Below are 17,526 nucleotides of genomic sequence, written 5' to 3'. Positions count from 1 at the left end.
TCTGCAGTCAGGAGACTGCAGAGGTGCTGGACTTACATGCAAAGGGGGAAACCCCGTGTCTCGACACTCGAGACAACCCTGCAGCCCCAGGGCTGCTCTGCTCCTGCACCGAATGCAACAGCATCTACAGAGCTGGGGCCAAGGACTGTGGCTGAGGACAAATCCATAGGGCTGGCCCTGCGGGGCAGGTCTCTGTCACCGCACACTGCCTGGCCACATGACACATCCCTAGATTGTCCTCAGAGGAGCTGACAGGTTTACATGGGGCACAGGGGACTGTGCAGAAACCTCAACTCCAGGGCACAGTGCATCTGCGGGAACACGGTAAGAAACTTGGGGAGCCTAATGTCCCCCTGAAACCTGTTGGGATGGCTTACAGCAAGGCGGTGATGTGGCATCGACAACCAGAGGCTTTTATTTCTCCATCACATCTCCCTTCCCAAGATTTCCAGACAAAAAAATCCTCCCTAGAAGGGAGCCAAGGGACAGGACTCAGCATAAGTCACCACCACAGCGATTTTGGCTTTCAAGGACATTCCTGAGCAGATTTGGAACTTGCATAAAGGGACAGATCCCATGGCAGCAGCACGGTGCTACCTGCCGCGCAGACGGCTGCTCTCACAGCGGCCTCTTCTCCTCCCGTGCATGGACATGCCACAGGACTGCAAAGCCGCAGGAAAACCCTTGAGCTTCAGCAGATCATAAGCTTATCGAAGACTGATCTTGGCTTTGGTGTGTGCAGATAAACCTATCAAAGACACTTTGCTGTACAGACCAGTGCCACCAGCACTCCCATGAGACTGGGCAGGAGACGGTGATAAGTTCAGGCAAGGTGTTGAGGGGTCTTAACTGGGCCGACCTGGCAGGAGGCTCCGTCCTGCTCCAGCTCAGGGAGCCTGAGGGCTGCATCCCACTGCCAGAGCCCAATGTGAATCAGTCCCTGGCTGTTTGGATAAGGATTTACAGGTGGCAGAGAGGACTGAAGCACCTTGCCCTCGGTGCATCACTGCCTGGGGACTAGCCCTGCTCTAGAGAGACATCTCAGAGGGGAAACAGCTTCTTGCACAGCTGTCCTGGCAGCTGGTATTTGCACAGTGCATCCGCAGATGACAGATCTGAGAGGCACAGGAGGTTGCCGCTGCCTGTTCGGTATTTGGCCCCGTTCCCCCCTGCAATCACACATGCAGAGGACAATGTCCAGCACAGGCCAGCAGGAGACGTGCCCTGTGCCTGCATGGTCCCTGCGCTGGCACCAGGAGCCTTTGCTTCTCGGCGCTGCCTGCATTGGGGACCTGCCTGCTCCTCGCGCACCAGTTGCCTGAACTACCAGAGAAGCAGATTTGCACCTGCCAGCCCCAATTCCCAGAAAGCAGCAAGCGCATCTGCTGCTGGGACCTGGTCAGGTCCTTGCAAGCAGCGATGACACCAAAGCCTTCGCGAGGCCGCGCACAAGGAAACGGGAGGGCCAAGGCGCCCTCGGCACCGAGCGCGGCTCGGCACCGCGTGCCGCCACACGGCTCCACCTCAGCATTTCCAGCGGGCCGGATGATAACCCCCGTGCCCGAGCTCACCGCTCTGATCCCACCCACTTGTGGTCTGACTCATGTTGCAGTCACCGCTGCCTGGATATTGCTGCTCGCGGCGGAGCAGGGAGGGAGGGACGGAGGCAGCGCCGCGCGCGCTGGTGCTGCCGACCACGCGGCAGCCGGCTACAACTTGGAGGAAACAGCACCGGGAAGGACACTCACCTGCTCCCCACGGCCACAGCAACACGTCCCAGGTAGCGCTCTCATTTTCCTTTCCTACTACTAGTTACACAGGTAAATCTCCGCACTGGTGACTTGGCAGAGGGCTTGGGGGTTCCTGGATGCGGGCGGGGATGTGCTGGGCACCCTGCGCTGCCTCGGGTCAGAGCAAGGGAGCGGTGAGAGCAGAGCGCAGCCTGGGGACTTGCTGGGACCCACGGAGCCAGGAGCACGGGCAGGATGCTCCAGCTGCTCCCACTCCACCAGGTCACTGCCCGGGCCGTTCCCTGCCCTCCGGGCAGTAGCAGCCGCAGGTCCCCATCCCACCCAGCGCTCACAGCAGCCTCCGGAGCCACGCAAAGGGCACGAGCGGTGGAAACTGGTTGTGCCACCAGCCATGGGGCTTCTTTAGGGCGGGAAGACAAATCCAGGGACTTGTGCAGTAACTTCTGCTGCTCCAGCAGCGCTCACGAGCCCCGCGCTGCATTTTCAGTTTCACCTCCCTCAGGAAACCTTTGCAGAGGAAACTTTTGAGATGCTGTCTGCTCTCTGTGGGCTTCCGTGAATCTCTCTTCTCTCTGTCTCTGGGCGCTCTGAGCTCTCTCCTACCTGCAGAGTTCCCGGTCTAGCAGGGACCTTCCCTTGGGAGCATCCGGAGGGTGGGCAGCATCCTGCTTCCCCAGACCCTCTGCTCACCCCCCAGGGGTGACAGCCCCGTGCCAGCACTCCCACAGAGCCAGCCCATGCATCTCTACTAGGAGAAAAGACCTGTGCAAGTCAGTAGATTGTTCCTGCCTTTCCCCACACGTGGGAATGGGACCAGGCTGCGAGTTGGTCACAGAGCACAGGGCACAGACAACATAGGGCAAAACTTCCAGAGAAAACTGCAGCGACGTGGGAGCCTGGTGTCCCCCGCAGCCCCAGGGGTGCACAGAGTGGGCAAGAGAGGGAGAGAAGGTGGCAGAGTCCAGCAGCCAAGGTGCAGGGAAAGCGATGCACAGAGATGCCAGGGGATGCTGAGTGGGACAGGCAGCAGGGGAGGAATGTTCCTTCTCAAAGGCTGCTCGCACATGAGCCAGAAATGGTCCCAGAGCCCCAGCAAACCCTCCACAGACAGCAGGACAAGCCGATTTCTGTGCCGCTTGTTCCTTCTCACATAGTTCGCAAGTCTAGGTCCTGGCAAATTTGGTCTTTCCCAGTTGTGAAACAGGTTCGCGGCTCCAGCAGAGGGGTGAAACAGCCCCTTTGCAAAGGTCCCCACATCCCTCCCCACTCCTGCTTTCCGACCTCCGGCATCCTCCTGCAGACCGGAGCAATCCCCACCCTCCTGACAGCCGCACAGCCCAGCCCCAAGCACCACACAGGACACCCAGATGCTTAATCCATGGAAGCACTTGAGCACAATCTTAGAAAAAGCTACCGACACTTCGCTGCAAGTGCTGCGAGGCCAGGGAACTTGCTTTGTTCCTACTTGACTTTTGCCAGCTCTTTGCTCAAAGGCACATTAAAGCAAGAGATAGAGAGGGTCTGCCTGGGTGCAGAGCCACCGCATCCCCAGAATGACTAAAACACTTAATGCAGGGCTTGTCCTGCATCCACTGACACTGCCCATGGCCTTGCAGGTGGTGGAAAACCCTTCCCAAAGACGGGCTGCCACGTTAAGCCTCCCCAAGAGCTCCTTCCTGCACTTGCATCCTTCAGGGCTGCAGATGTACCTAGACTCTCCACTAATTTTAAATAACCCTTTTGTGCCAGAAGTGGAAGCGCGTAAGTAGAGAGCAGTAAATGCATTTACCTCTGCTAGAAACGGACCCTACCTCCCATGAGCCCTGCTGCAGCAGGGCACAAAGTGCTGGAACAAACAGTGCTCCGGGAAAGGATGCTGCAAGGCAGACAGGGAAGTAGGAACAAAACAGGATAAAATGCAATAGAAATTTACCACATACGACTCACAGGCCCCCTCCCTAGCGGAGATAATTGATATTTTAAACGGAAACACAGTGGATCAAAGTACGTGGCCTTCAGAGCAGAAAATATCCACTCAGGCAGGAATTACTATAAGAATTGTAAGGAGTTTAAAGAACCACCTAATGGGGAGATGACATTACGTTACAATGGAAGGATCATTATCGCGCTGGAGAAGGCTATTAACGGAGTTTCTCAAAGATCGGTCTTGAGATGAATTTTATTTAATGGCTTTCATTAGTGATATCCAGGCTCAAAAAAAAAAAAAAAAAAAAAAAGAATCCTGTATGAAAATATATTGATAAGAAGCTTGGGAGAAGTTTTAAACTGAATGAGGCACTAAAAACACTACAGTGAAGAACCGGAGAGTCTGAAAATTGATAGAAACAAAATGGGTGGCAGAAGCCAAAATGGTTTGGCTTTTAGGGATTAACAGCAAAAATTGCCACCTGATGCTGGGACTCAGCAGTTGAAAAGAGCACAGGACAAATATCTGGCTTTTAGGCAACCTCAGGATAGCTGTAAGGAAAGAAATGCAATCTTAGGATGTGTCAGACAAGTTTTTGTGGCAGAGAGCATCCGTCAGAGTGCTAGTGCCCCTGCAAAAGGCGCTGGAAGGACTTCCTTGAAGTGCTGCCCTGTTCTGCACCCACACTAGGGGTGGTTTTGACCAGGAATAGGGCCAGGCAGCAGGGCCAGGCAGAGGAATGCAAAAGCTCAGGAAACAGGACCGCAAGGACATGATTTTTTAGCCTTTTCCTAGAATGGCCATCAAGGGAAACAGCTGCTCGATGCATAGGTCAGGGAGGAAAGGAGCCCGTTCTGCTGAAACGCAGCGGGAGCCGAAGCCACGCGGCGAGACCCGCGGCCGCAGGTCAGGCGGGCGGACACCAAGGGGCAGACGTGCGGCCAGCAGCGCCGCGATGCTCTGCGAGGGCAGGCGGGCACCTCGAGCCCGGTGCGGTTCCCAGGGGACTGCACCGTGCCGGGTCCCCTGCCAGCCCTGCTATCCCTGCGGGCCTCTGACCTCCTCTCCCGCGAGGCCGTGCCCAGGCACGGAGGCTGAGGTCGTTCGGGGGGAGGTTTCCATGCAGGTAATGGGCCAGGGGACATGGGACGATCCGTCCACCTCGTGGCACAAAGAAGGTCTCGCTTTTGGAAGAAGACTTGGTTTTTGGCCAGACTGGAGCATGCGACTGCGGCACAGCTGCCCGTGGCCACCTGGTCCTGCTCCATCCTGGGCCAGAGCAAACTCCCCAGGGTTTAAAGGAAAGAGGAAGCGTCAGGAAAGAAAAAAGAAAGCGCCCATTTCTTGCATTAAGAGAAAATCAGTAAGAGGCAAATGCACCTCTAACTGGGACTGCAGTGCCAGCCCTGGAGCTGCCAGAGCGGGGGGCAAATGGCACAGCCTGCACAGGGAGATGTGAACACAAGTCCCTGCTAGGGGCTGGAAGCCAAAGCCCCACACTGGCGAGGAAGGAGGAGGCCACGCTGTGCTGGGCTCATCCACGGAGCACAGGCAGCGTAACAGGGATCCTCCACGGTGTCAGAGCTTCAGGAAAGCAGCAGATCCCCACAATCTGTGGCTGATGCTGCGGACACCAATGCATCCGGATCACAGCAGCGCTGCAAGTGGGTGCCCAGGAGAGCCCACCTGCGCTGCAAGAGCCAGTGGTGGGAGCAGTTTGCTGATGATGCAGAGGCTGCAATCCACCCACAGCATTTTCCTAGTGTGCTATTCCCCCCTCTATAATTTACCTTGCCTTTTGCAGCACGTTGGGAGCAATGAAAAAAACATCCCTTTCACTTGGAAATATCCCTCTGTAGGAACAACCTGTTCTGCCAGTGGGCAGGCAGTGCTCAGCTTGCTCCGTGCTCCTTTTGTAGGCAAACAAAGAGCTTCCCGTGGCAAGAGCCTGTGCTGCAGCAGGAGGTGAGGAGCTGCTCTGCACGTGCCTGCTGCGGCCCAGGGTAGCGCATCCATCCCCCAGTGAGCTGAATCCCGGTATCCAGACAACCCCCGTGCAACAACAGGTTTGCGCTTCTCGCCAGACCCCCTCCCATGTGCTGGATCATCCCTTCTCATTCATCAGCTACTCCCTGGGAAAGGGCAGGGCTGCAGGTATCCCCTCTAATCCATCAGGTCTCAGCAACCAGCAGTTGTTTGCTGAGGAGTCTCGGGGACGCTGCCTTGCTTGGCCCACACACCTTCAACTGGGAGCATAAGTCACCTCAAGCACGTTCCAGACACATCTATGTCACCAGCAAAGCAGTGATTTCCTTTCTGGGTTGACTGAGGCAGCACTAGGCACAGGCTACCAAAGGACCGGCCAAAATACAGCTAATAAGGCAAAATTTAACAAGCAAGTACTTACTTTTAAAAGGGCACTTGAGCTTTAGAAATTCCCAGGAAAGAGTCTTTTCTTGCATCCTTTCCAAGGGCCCTTTTCACCATAAGCCTGTAGGAACTCGATGCCTTTAGACCTCCTTGCTGTAAGTTATATAGTCACCCTCAGAGGATGGAGGAGGGAGACTGGGAGGGACTGGTGTTCCCAGCTCCCGAAGGACTTTCCATCTTGGGTCTAAATGGGCTGGAGCACCAGGCGAGCAGCAAACACATCCACAGCCAGGAGGGATCCAAGAGGGGCTGCTCAAAGGACCTTTGCCCACTGCAGCTCTGACTTGACCTCATTTTTCCAGGTTCTCCTTGGGAGGTGGCAAATCTCTGTCCCAGTTGCAGCACTGCCAGTGGGAAGACACACAGCCCAGTCTTCTTCTTGCTTTCTCTGATGTAAACACACAGAAAAAGCAACAGAGGGACAAGACCACACAAGACCTGACCTTGTTGTTTTCTCAGAGGAAAGGAAAAGGCAAGAGAGGAAAAGGGAACAGCTGAGACCCATCAGCAGCTGCAGAGGATCAGCTCAGCACTGAGCTCCCAGGTGGGGCCAATATGCACACGTGATTTGCAGGCCTATGTCTTTCCCTAGGCTATGTGATTCCTAAAATACAAGGTTGAGCATGTGAAGTGGCCCTATAATGTTCTGCATGGTCATTGTAGGCACATGGTAGGTTTGAAAAGTGCTCCAACGTTGCCCAGGAGGAGCTTATTCCAAGTAGCCAAGGAGAACAGGAACATCTCCACCCATGCCCCTGCACTATGGATCCATGCTACAACCTCACAAACGTTCCAGAACCCATGGACTTCCACCTGCAGGTGCTGGTGGGCTCCTTCCTCGCCATCCTCATTGTGTTCACCCTCTGCGGTAACGTCGTTGTCTGCCTGGCTGTCACCTTTGACCGCCGGCTCCGCAGCCTGACAAACTGTATCATCGTCTCCTTGGCCATCACGGACCTGCTGCTGAGCCTCCTGGTGCTGCCCTTCTCTGCCTTCTACGAGCTCACCCACAAGTGGCCCTTCGGCAGCATTCTGTGCAACATCTACATCAGTCTGGATGTCATGCTGTGCACAGCCTCCATCCTCAACCTCTTCATGATCAGCCTGGACCGCTACTTTGCGGTCACCACCCCTCTGCGCTACAGCCAGCTGGTCACTCCCTCGCGGGTGACCGTGGGCTTGGTCATTATTTGGGCGGTTTCACTCATGGTCTCCTTCCTACCAATCCACCTGGGCTGGAACACTAATGGGACAGCAGTGCAAAACACGGCCTCCAACTGCAGCGAGGAGTGCAAGCTGGAGGTGAACCCGGTGTACGGGCTTGTGGACGCCTTGCTCACCTTCTACGTCCCGTTGGTCATCATGTGCATCACCTACTACCGAATATTCAAGATAGCAAGGGAGCAGGCCAAGAGGATAAACCACACGTGGTCTTGCGGCAACAACACCCCCATGCCGCCCATCGTGAAAGAGCACAAAGCCACAGTGACCCTGGCAGTTGTTTTGGGGGCCTTCGTTGTGTGCTGGTTCCCCTATTTCACAGTATTCACTTACCGGGGCATGTGGGGGGACAGCAGCGTGAAGGGAGCGCCCATGTCCATCGTCCTCTGGCTGGGCTATGCCAACTCAGCCCTCAACCCCATCCTCTACGGCACCCTCAACAGGGATTTCCGCGTGGCCTACAAGCACCTGCTGCACTGCTGGAAGCCGGGGGGGCCCCGGGGCTGCCTGCCCGCCCTCCGCAAGGCCCAGCCCAGGAGCAAACAGCAGGGCCAGGGTGGGCACGAGGGAAAACCCCTGCGCCTGGAGATGAGGAACGGGACGGGGACCTTGCTGGCTGACGGAGCACTCGAGAGGTAAGAGCTTTCTCACGGGCAGGGGTTTGGGCGCAAGTGCATCCCCAGAGAGAGAGGTAAAGGTGGGAAGCCAGCATTGCTTGGACCTTCCTTTTGTATCTGGACTTCCTTTATATCTGGGCTTTCCTTTATGCCCAGACTTTTCTGTCTTTACTGTTAAGCAATGAGCTCTCCCCTTGGCCACACAGCTCTTGCTCCTACAATCACCCAGCAATTTGTCACCCCCCATGCACCCTTCTGTGCAGGGAGCACTGTCTGGGCTCCCCAACTGACCCAGGCCATCAGCATCGTCTCAAGGAAGGACCAAATGTCCCCTGTGTGGTGGGGACAGCTTTGCCTTCTGATCCTGCTACACAAAGTGCAGGTGCAGCCACCAGTCACTGCTGCTCTTCAACGCTGGCCGTGTCCTGCTCCCTGACGGTGGTGGCCAGCAAAGCCTGGGCATGCATCAGAGCTGTGGGGGCTCGGGAGAGGTCACCCCCCAGCACAGCAGGGGAAACATCACATTATCTCCGGTGTGCAGAGGGTTAACGTGGCTGTGGGCACCCTGAGCAGTGCGGGGGTTCCTGTCACAGCTCAGACACACGCTCTTATTGCGGAGCTTCTGTGTTTCAGCTGTTGCTCTGTGTCAGGCTGGCCACCAGCAAGTTCCGCTCCTGTCTCTGGAAAGGAGCAAGAACAACCAAACTTAGGCTGGTGAATGTTTTTAGAAATACGTATAGCTATACAGGTTAGAGCCAAAAGTTCCTTCAGCATCACCCCAGGAACACCACGGGGCTGGGACCCTCCTGCAGCCCTCGGGCCGGGGTACCCAGGCAGAGGTACCCACATCCCACAGAGCATGGCCAGTGCTGCCGGCGCCTGGCCCGAAGGCCCCCTCCTCCTTTGGGAGTGCGGACACGGCTGCTCGGTGCTCTGCTGCAAACTACGCTGCTCCTGAGCCTCTAATCTAACCTTTCTCAATGCCTGATAAACAGCGCAGAAACTTTCCATCGTGTAGATAAGGTGTCCTTCTGCTCTGAGTGTGCCAACAGAAACACCAGGCTCTCCTGCAGCACACGCCCTTGCTTCCCCCCGCTCCGCCAAGCCTCAAACCATGGCAAGGAGAGAGCAGAGGGGCAGGCTGGAGAGCAGGGACACCCCAACGGCTCCGCGTGCACCCTGGGTGCTTCCCCCGGGTGCTCCCTTGGGACTTCATCCCAAGGGAGAGGCAGCCTAGGTACAGGCACACCCTGCCCCGGGATACAAGTGCAGAGATGGGTGAATGCAAACAGCTCTCAAGATTGCAAGATCCAGGGACTTCCTTTACAGTTTCCAGGAAAATAATAAAGCGTGCGAAAACACAACACTTGGCAAACAGAGTTGCAGGTGTATAAAAATACCTAGAGACAGCACATGTCTGGCATGACACAGATACTTCTGCAAACAGACTGAGTCAGGGAAAGAGCTGTGGAGCTGTGCTGGTTCCTCACGCTAAAGCACGGCTTCCTGATGAGGCCTCTGCTTGGGAGAGCACATGCATGAGACCTTACACACAGCTGGGAGGGCTGGGACAGGCTCTCAGGGCTTCCCTCTGGCAACCGAAAGAGAGGAAAGAAGAAGCAAACAGTCGATACCTTTGGAAAGTGCCAGTTAATGAGCACAGAAGGAGAAAAAGGGGAAGAAAAGGGGATTTCTGTTCCCCAGGCCAAGGGCAGAGGAGCAGCAGGTGGGATGGGGCTCGATGGGACCTTGCTGAAGCAGTGCTGGAGGTGATGGAGTGAAGCAGCCTGCAAGAGGAGCAACCGTCCTCTGGTCTGCGCCTCCGTCACAGGCTGCCGGCCCCATCCCGCTGCTTCGCCAGCCGTCCAAAGGAAACATGGAGTCGAGCAACCTGCAGACCAATTGTGCAGGGAAGCAACACTGGTGGAAGGAGACCCGCTCTGCCCTGGCTTTGTTTCCTGGCAGGCTGTATCTCGCAGCAGCAGCCGGTCCCTGGAGCAGCGCTGTGGCCCTGGCAGACAGGTCCCACCTGGAAGTCCTGGTCAGGGCAGAGGACGGATCCTGCTGCACCAGAACTAGCACAGGGCCAGGAGAGCTGCAGGGCTGAGCCACGGCACTCGCCTTGAGCCGAGGGGCAGGTTTAGCCCCTTCCCATCCCTCAGGCACATGTGGATAAGAGCGATGGGAAACTCGGAGGAATGCTTCCAGGGAGAGAAATAACTCAGCTTCCCTCTGGGCTTGCTCCTAGGGAGCACAGTATGGAGCGAGGGGACGGGCATCACCAGCTCTGTGCCCGTACCCACACACGTGGTGGGGGAGACGTGAGCACAGGGGCTTTTCTTGACCTTTATAAATCCAGCACCCGCTTCCCCATCCCACACAGCATCGCCGCTGCGGTTTGTGCTTGCGATCAGATAAGAGTCTGACTCTGCTCAGAGTGATCTGCTCTGGCTCCTGCTTTCTCGTTTCACACCTTCGCCTGCCGGCCCGTGTGGAAATGCCAGGCAACCCCTGCCCCATGGAGAGCAGCAGCTGTTTGCACATCTGGCGGCCGCAGGACTTGCCACTGCAGGGAGCCACAGGACTGTGCAGAGCGCGCGGCTCTGCTTTACATTGTGGGACCATTCACAGGGGTCCAAATAGGATTAAAAAAATAATAATAATGGAAAAGGAGCACTCAGCACCAGCTGGGTATCTAGCAGGTAGAAACCACACGGTCACAGCAGCCACGCAGCTCCACATCACCATCCTGCAGGTGACAGACTCTGCTCAGAGACACTTGGGACACGTGGCCATGCTGTATGGGCAGAGAGGGGCCATTCCTACCGGGAATGGCTGCATTCCCACCCCCAAAACACCAGTCCTCAAATGCCCTCCTCTGCCGCCGGCCTCAGCAGGACTGAGCGGGACAGATGTCAGGGCAGGGAGCACACGGGAGAGCGGCCAGGTGAAAATGGGAGCCTGGCGGGCTCATCTCTCCTGGCACCAGCCCATTGATGTGTTTTTTCTCTCTCTTTTATTCTTTTATGGTGCCTTCATACACATCTTTCCCCTGTCCAGCGCTGGCACTTTCCCATGAGCCGAGGCCAGCCCGCTGCCCAAGGACACACGCCACCCAGCCTGTGGCTCCTGGCTGCCCTCCTCCAAAATCCTGCAAGGACAGAGCCAGGTTTCCTGCAGGGGCCGCAGGGTGAGTACGAAGCCAGGTACCAGCCCAGGAGGGGGCTGCTGTCCCTGCACGGGGGCACCTGAGGCAGCCCCGTCCCGCTGCAGGGACGATGCCACCAGGTTGATGCCCTCCCGGCCCAGCTCAGCCCGTGGGCAGCGGCCCCGCCGGCTCTGCTGCTCGGGCTGCTGCTGCCGGGCGCAGTGCGGAGGCGGCCGCGCTCGCACGCGCTGCCAGCGCCTCATTCTCATGCGAGTGGCACCGGCGCCGCAGGAATCACCAGCAGCTCTCGCGGCTCCCGGGGCAGGGGGCTGGTGCTGCATCCAGCCTCACCGCGCTCCTCTGGACAAGGCAGCTGGAGGGTGCAGTGGCTTCCCGTGGCACCCAAGGACACGTACGAGCTCCCCAGGGAGCCACTTGCTGCAGCGCTTTGCCGGGAGAGCCTGGCAAGGTCGCCCCGACCTCCACGCGCTCTCCCTCCAACACGGCTGCCGATAACGTGGGCTCTGCCGTATTGACCGTGCCCTGCAAAGAAAGGAGGTCACTGCACGAAGCCGCTCGTCCCCTCGTCGCTGCTCCCCACAGCCAAGGTCACATAGGGGAGCCACCCAGGAGGGACAACCCTGGCACTGCCAGGCACCAGCGGCTGCTGTGAAGGGGAGCGGGGGGAAGGAGGAGGCCTTCCCCAGGTGATGAAGCTGAGGGCCACAGCCTTCATCCATCCGTCTGTGCTAGCACAAGCGCCCACAGCCCCTGCCCCATGGGAGGGAGAGATGCAAAACCTGGAGGGGGCAGACAGTGCTCAGCCCCTTGCAGCACAGCCATCTGTGACCCCATCATTAACCAAAAGCAGGGACCGGAGAAGCCGTTTCCAGCCCCACGCTTCGCCCTTTCCCTCGCTGTGATGCAGAGATTTTGCAAAACGCATCTAGTTTCTATGAAGCAGAGGCAGAACACCAGGTCCCCCCTCGACACCCCCGCTCCCCGCACGAGAGATCACCGATGCAATCAGCGGGGGAAGCGAGGGCGGCTGAGGGGAGAGGTTTGCAGATGTGAGGTCCTGCCGCCACCGCAGGTTTCCTCTGCGCCCCGTGGGGGCGGGAGCGGAAGCGCCGTCCCGTGCGGAGGGCGCGTGGGGCAGAGCCGGCCGGGGGGCTGTGGGCGCCCCAGCCCCTTCCTGCACCCCGCGAGCAGGGCACCCCACCAGCCGGCCCCATCGGGCTGCTCCGGGACGGGACAGGTCACCCACGAGCACCACAGTCCATCTCCTGCGCCAGGGGGTCCCCATGCAGCACCCCCCATACCAAGGAGGGGGAAAAGGGGCAAAACGGAGCCCTCCACCCCTTGCCAGTCCCTTGAGCTGCCTCTCTTCTCCTGCAGGATGCCCAGCCTGGCACACAGTGTTCACTCCATCCCGGAGCACCTGGAGAAGCCTCTGCCTGCTCAAGCTTCCTCCCTGCAGGCTTGTGTGTCAGAAGAGCCCTCAGCAGAGCTGCGGAAGAGCTTCCCCCGTTGCCCACGGGGCTGTGACACCTGCAGCATCATCGAGCCCACACCGGCCCATGGCCCCAGGCAGTGCCCAAGGAGCCGGGTTCCAGCACCAGCATTTGTCTCCTAACACTACTGAGCAGGGGGTGGGGAGAATCCATGGGTTGGATTGGGAGGGAAAAGGCTTGGGGCACAGGCAGACCAGGGAGAAGAGCCCTTTGCCCATCATTGCCCTGCATGGTAGGGCAGGTGTCCTGGCACACAGGCAGCCCCACAAGCAGCAACTCCAGAACAGCCCCACGGATCATGCTGGGAAGTCTCTCCTCTCCAAACCTGCTCCATACCCTCTGTGAAGAGATGGGCACCTCACGGAGGCCCCGGGGTTGGGACCCTGCACCCTGCAAGAACGAGGTGCTGGTGCGCTGAGCCTGGATAGGAGCAGTAAATGCTATTGGGAGGGGAAAAAAAGAAACAAACAAACAAAAAAAAAAACCCCATGCTGCTTAACCTAGAAGGAAAACAAAACAAAACAAAGCGACTCATTTCTCTGGACACGCTCTCCTTCCTCTGCCAGGTCCAGGGCTGTTTGGGACCCCTTGCTTTGCAGTAGCGCCTGCCCGCTGGGACCCCAGAGCCAGCGGGGAGGAGGCGGCTGCAGGAGGGCAGGAGCAGCAAGGAGAGGGGAGAGGACAAAGCAGCCCAGCTCCCCGCCGCAGGACAAGGGTTTTCCTGGAACAGCCCCGCAGCCCCGAACACCCGCAGCCCGGTACCGCTTCCCCAGCCCCGGTACCGCTTGCGAGCCGCGGGCCCGGGGGCCGGGCGGCGCGGGCAGGGCCGGCGGCGGCAGCGCGGGCTCGGAGCTCCCCCTGCTTGCGGCCGCAGCCCCCGCGCGCCCCCAACGCCCGCAGCCCCCGCGCGCGCACCCCGCCGCGGGAAGGAGCCGGGAAGGGAGCGCCCAGAGCCCTGCCACCTCTGATAACAATTAGAGACTTAGCTAATTGCAAAAATAATTGCAATTGAAGCGTTTAATTACCATACTAAGCAGGAAGAGCCGCTCCCAACTGTTCCAGTGGCGCTGCCGATCCATCAAACAAGGTTTGGGGCTTGTTTGGGTGGATTGGTAGTTTGTTTTTTTGTTTTGGGGTTTTTTTTTTTCTTTTTTTTTGTGATTATTAGATTGCAGCTCTGGGGGGGATGAAGAGATTTGCTAATTAGGGTCTTAGAGAACAGCTACCAAACAGCTACCAATTCACACTTCGCCAACACTTGCTTTTAATCTCAATACTAACGAGGCTGGAAGGGGGAGAAAGCCGAAATGCAGAACATCTGTGCCAGTAGCTGTCTGCATTGCTGACCCTGTCATGTGCAGAGACCTGGCACCGCTCAGTGCACGCATGAGGCTGCAGCTGGGTTGCATGGTGCTGCGGCTGCGTTGGAAGGCACAAGGCTGCCGTGCGTGTCGCGGCTGCCGCCGTAGCCCCAGCACAGGCTAATCCCAGCCTCGCTCCGTTCATCCCGTTCCCACAGGAGCACCTCGATGCTCCCAAACAGCAGCTGCTTTTTCCAGATAGGAACTATCTGTCTGCTAGGGCTGGGGGACCAGCCGGGAGCAACATCCCCCCGGTGCCCGCGTGAGGCAGGGCATAGGGGCAGGGATAGTCTCAGGATGCAGGAGCTCCGCAGGGTCTGCAGCGTCTCCTCCCTGAACGGCACAGGAGAGGAGTGTTTGCTGCTGCGGGCCGGAGGCAGAGGAGCTTTCCTTTCTCTTAGATGAAACACAAACATCGGTGGAATAAAAGCAAATCTGCTAGGTTGATTTATTTCTTTCTCCTCAGGTTATGGTGTGATGAAGCGCAGAGGAGACGTAGTGGTAGGGAACAGCCCTAAGCCACCAAAAGATCAGAAAATTTGCCTAAGAAATCCCAAGATTTGTTTCTTTCTCGAATAAACTGCACTTTGATGGAAGTCACCACATAGCTACAAGCCAGGGATCCCAGCCTGGGCTTTGGCTCCCCGTGCCAGCCCCAGGAATTGCATTTCCCGTCCAAAACGCCTTGCGGGGCCCCTCGCGCCGGCGGGCCAGGGTGCCGCAGGAGCAGCCTGTGCCCCGCGTGGCACCGGAGCGGGGACGGAGCCACTAGAGGGCACAAGCAGGACAGAAACGTGGCCCCAACACCGGGGTGCCTTGCCAGGGTTACCCCCCATTCAGTCCCAAAGCATCTCTGCAAACACCCTCCCGTGGCCGCGTCCCCACTGGTGGCTCTGGGGCGCCCCGGGCACCCGTGTGCCATGGATGGTGCTGCTGGCACTGGATGGATCCGTGTGCTGATGCTACAGGGAAAACACCCAGGACTGAGGGGCCAGCAGCAAAAGGCAGAGCACTCAGGGACACAGGGACACTGTCCTGGCCCCAGGAGAGGCCATTTCTAGACCTAAGGGCCCAGGGCTCACGAGCCTGTGTCCAGAGCGCTTTATTAAAGCTGTTTTCCAGACACACGTTGCCTTCATGCCCTGGCACCTCCCACAGAGCTCACGGGCTGGAGGGACATGGGGTCCCTCGGTGCTGGGTGGCAGCAGTCCCGGGGAGCAGAGGGGATTTCGCCAGCCCTGGGGTGTCTGGGACACAGGGAAAGCTGCTCCGGGCATGGCACGTGCAGGCTGGGCTGGGCTGGTGTCATAGAGGGGCACAAGGGACAGAGCAGCACCTCAATGGGCCTCCCAAAGGGCCAGCACCTCCGCTCTGCAGCAGCTCTGATCATCCCGCCAGGCAGGCAGAGCCAAGGTGCTGCCAGGAGCCGTGTGCCCATGGCCAAAGGCTATGCACAACATTGTCAGCTCCTTTTCCCTGCCCTGCTCCCGCAGCGGGCGCTCCAGGCAGCCGCTCTCCTCCCCGTGCCTGCAGCAGGCGCCGCTTTCATTAAGGCTCTAGCACCAAACCAAACACCATTTGTCAATGAGACGGGTGCCAGAGGCAGCTCTGCTGGAACAGATGCCCCGCTTCCCGTATCCCCCCCAGCAAACACAGTACAACAGCCGCCCCCGCGGCCCGGTGTCACACACACACACACATGCACGTGCACAGGCTGCCATCCCCCCTGCCAGTGCAGGACGTGGCGCCCCGGCCCCTGTGCAGCACAAGCTGCTCCCCAGCCCGGCTGCTGCAACCTCTCCTTTGCACCCATGCATGATCCAGGACAGCATCAGCCTCAGACAGCCCCTTGCACCCTGCACTCGTCCGCCCTGCTTTTACCAGTTCCCCTCTGCACCCACAGCCCGCGCACTGTTGCAGGATACATCCCTGTTCCAGCCACACAGGTGTCCAAGCAGCTCCCAGCACCCGGGATTGAAGCACCCCGGATCAAAGCAGCCTCGATTCCCTCCCTGGGCGCTCCTGCCTTGCTGGCAGTGCTGCCCGTCACCTCCCGGCCCTGTTTGCACAGCTGGCCCGGCCACACTCCTCGCCGGCCACCTGCGCAGGGACGCGGGGCTGATGGAGGGGCCATCGCCCCAGGGCTGAGACGGGAGGGGAAGGGAAGAGCCTGGATCTGGAGCCATCCCCGTGCTCCGCTCCCCTCGGCATGGAGCAAAGGAGGAGGGATGCACACGCTGTGAGCCCAGCTGGCCTTGCTCCCCACCGGCCGGAGGGTTCCCCGCAGAGCCTGCCGGGCGCTCCGCAGGGATCCGCACGCACCCGCTCGGCAGCCGGGTGCTGCCCATGCCTGGCGGGAGAAGCAGGGCCGGGATGGATGTGCCCCCCTCCGCCCCAGGACAACCGGCTGGGAGCTCTTCCCGCTGTGGCAGCAGGCAGCGAATCTCCCTGCGCTCAGGCTCCCTTCAGGCACCGGCACAAGGCTGCGCTGGATGCAAACACGGAGCGAAAAGCCCCCGCAGACAGCACTATTACGCAGGGCTCTCGATCCTTTTTGCTTAATGGGAGGTATTTTTCTGTTTCATTTCCCCTACCCTTGGAGCTGAAACCGCCTTTCTGCAGCAAAACAAGCCAAGCCAAAGAAATCCGTCTCCTTTTTCCAGCTCACAGCCTCCACGTCCTCCCCTGCCAAGAGAAATGCCCATGGCGCAGGGCTCCCTTCACCTGGGACACGGCGCGTTCCCGCAGGGACAACCAGCTCCCCCTGCTCTGCATCCCCGGGCTGCACTTGGGCCATTCGTCCTGCAAGTGACAGCTGCGCTAGCAGGAGCAGGGGACCCAGGGGGACACCGGACAGGGACACATCCAGGCACTCGCTGCAGCCCCGGTGGTTTCCGCTCCGTGGTCCCAACCATCCCGATGCGAACGGCCCCCGAGCCCCCCTGCCCCGAGGGCTCCCGGCCGCCTTGATTCGCTTGGCCGGTTTCAAGGTTGAGCTAAGTCCACCGTTCGTTACTGGGTAATTAAGCTATTAATTAATGGGCTGGTTTGCCCTTAGAGCCCTGCCAGCATCTCTTGGCCCCAGGCTCAGATGGAGCGTGCGGTCCGGTTTTTTTCCAAGGTGGGTCCGAGGCTTTTTTCCCATCCCTTGCTCTGCTCCGGGTGCCCGAGGAACCCTGTTTCCCAACCCCAAAGCTCATTTGCTGTAGGTCCGGAAAGGTCCCCAGGGCACAAGTGTGACAGACACGTGTCCTGGGCCAGCAAGGCACTTGGAAGCAATAAGCAAACTAGGACAAATCCTCCTGGCCATGGCGGATGCTTAAGCATCAATACCCCAAGCCTAGCAAATATCCCAACTTCTGAGCCTTAAAAAATACCATCCTTGAAGATACCCCCACCTGGAACCCAAATCTTGCGGCCACTCACCCCTCTGCCCCCTTTCACCCTGCCGCCTGTCTGCTCCGGAGCTCGGGCTGCCACCCGACGCCAAAAACGCGGCGAACTGCAGCAAAGCGGCCGTGACGAGCCCCCGTCCTCGGCGCCACTGCCAGAGCTGC

The 17,526-nt window shown here is 58.7% G+C and overlaps 1 protein-coding gene across 1 annotated transcript in view; it reads left to right on the top strand.

Moving 5' to 3' along the window:
* Positions 1–6,774: 6,774 nt before the first annotated feature.
* Positions 6,775–17,526, top strand: part of HRH2 (histamine receptor H2) — a 27,153-nt gene continuing 16,401 nt past the window's right edge. The window contains 3 exon segments of the mRNA XM_026047517.1: positions 6,775–7,964; positions 12,493–12,534; positions 12,536–12,582. Of these exon segments, the coding sequence (XP_025903302.1) occupies positions 6,871–7,964; positions 12,493–12,534; positions 12,536–12,582 (1,183 nt within the window). The 5' untranslated portion in view covers positions 6,775–6,870.

The sequence above is a fragment of the Nothoprocta perdicaria genome, unplaced genomic scaffold (assembly GCF_003342845.1).
Source record: "Nothoprocta perdicaria isolate Ctin4 unplaced genomic scaffold, notPer1 scaffold_5, whole genome shotgun sequence".
NCBI lineage: Eukaryota > Metazoa > Chordata > Aves > Tinamiformes > Tinamidae > Nothoprocta > Nothoprocta perdicaria.
Note: the sequence above shows the minus strand (reverse complement) of the source record. Positions and strands in the feature narration are given on the sequence as shown.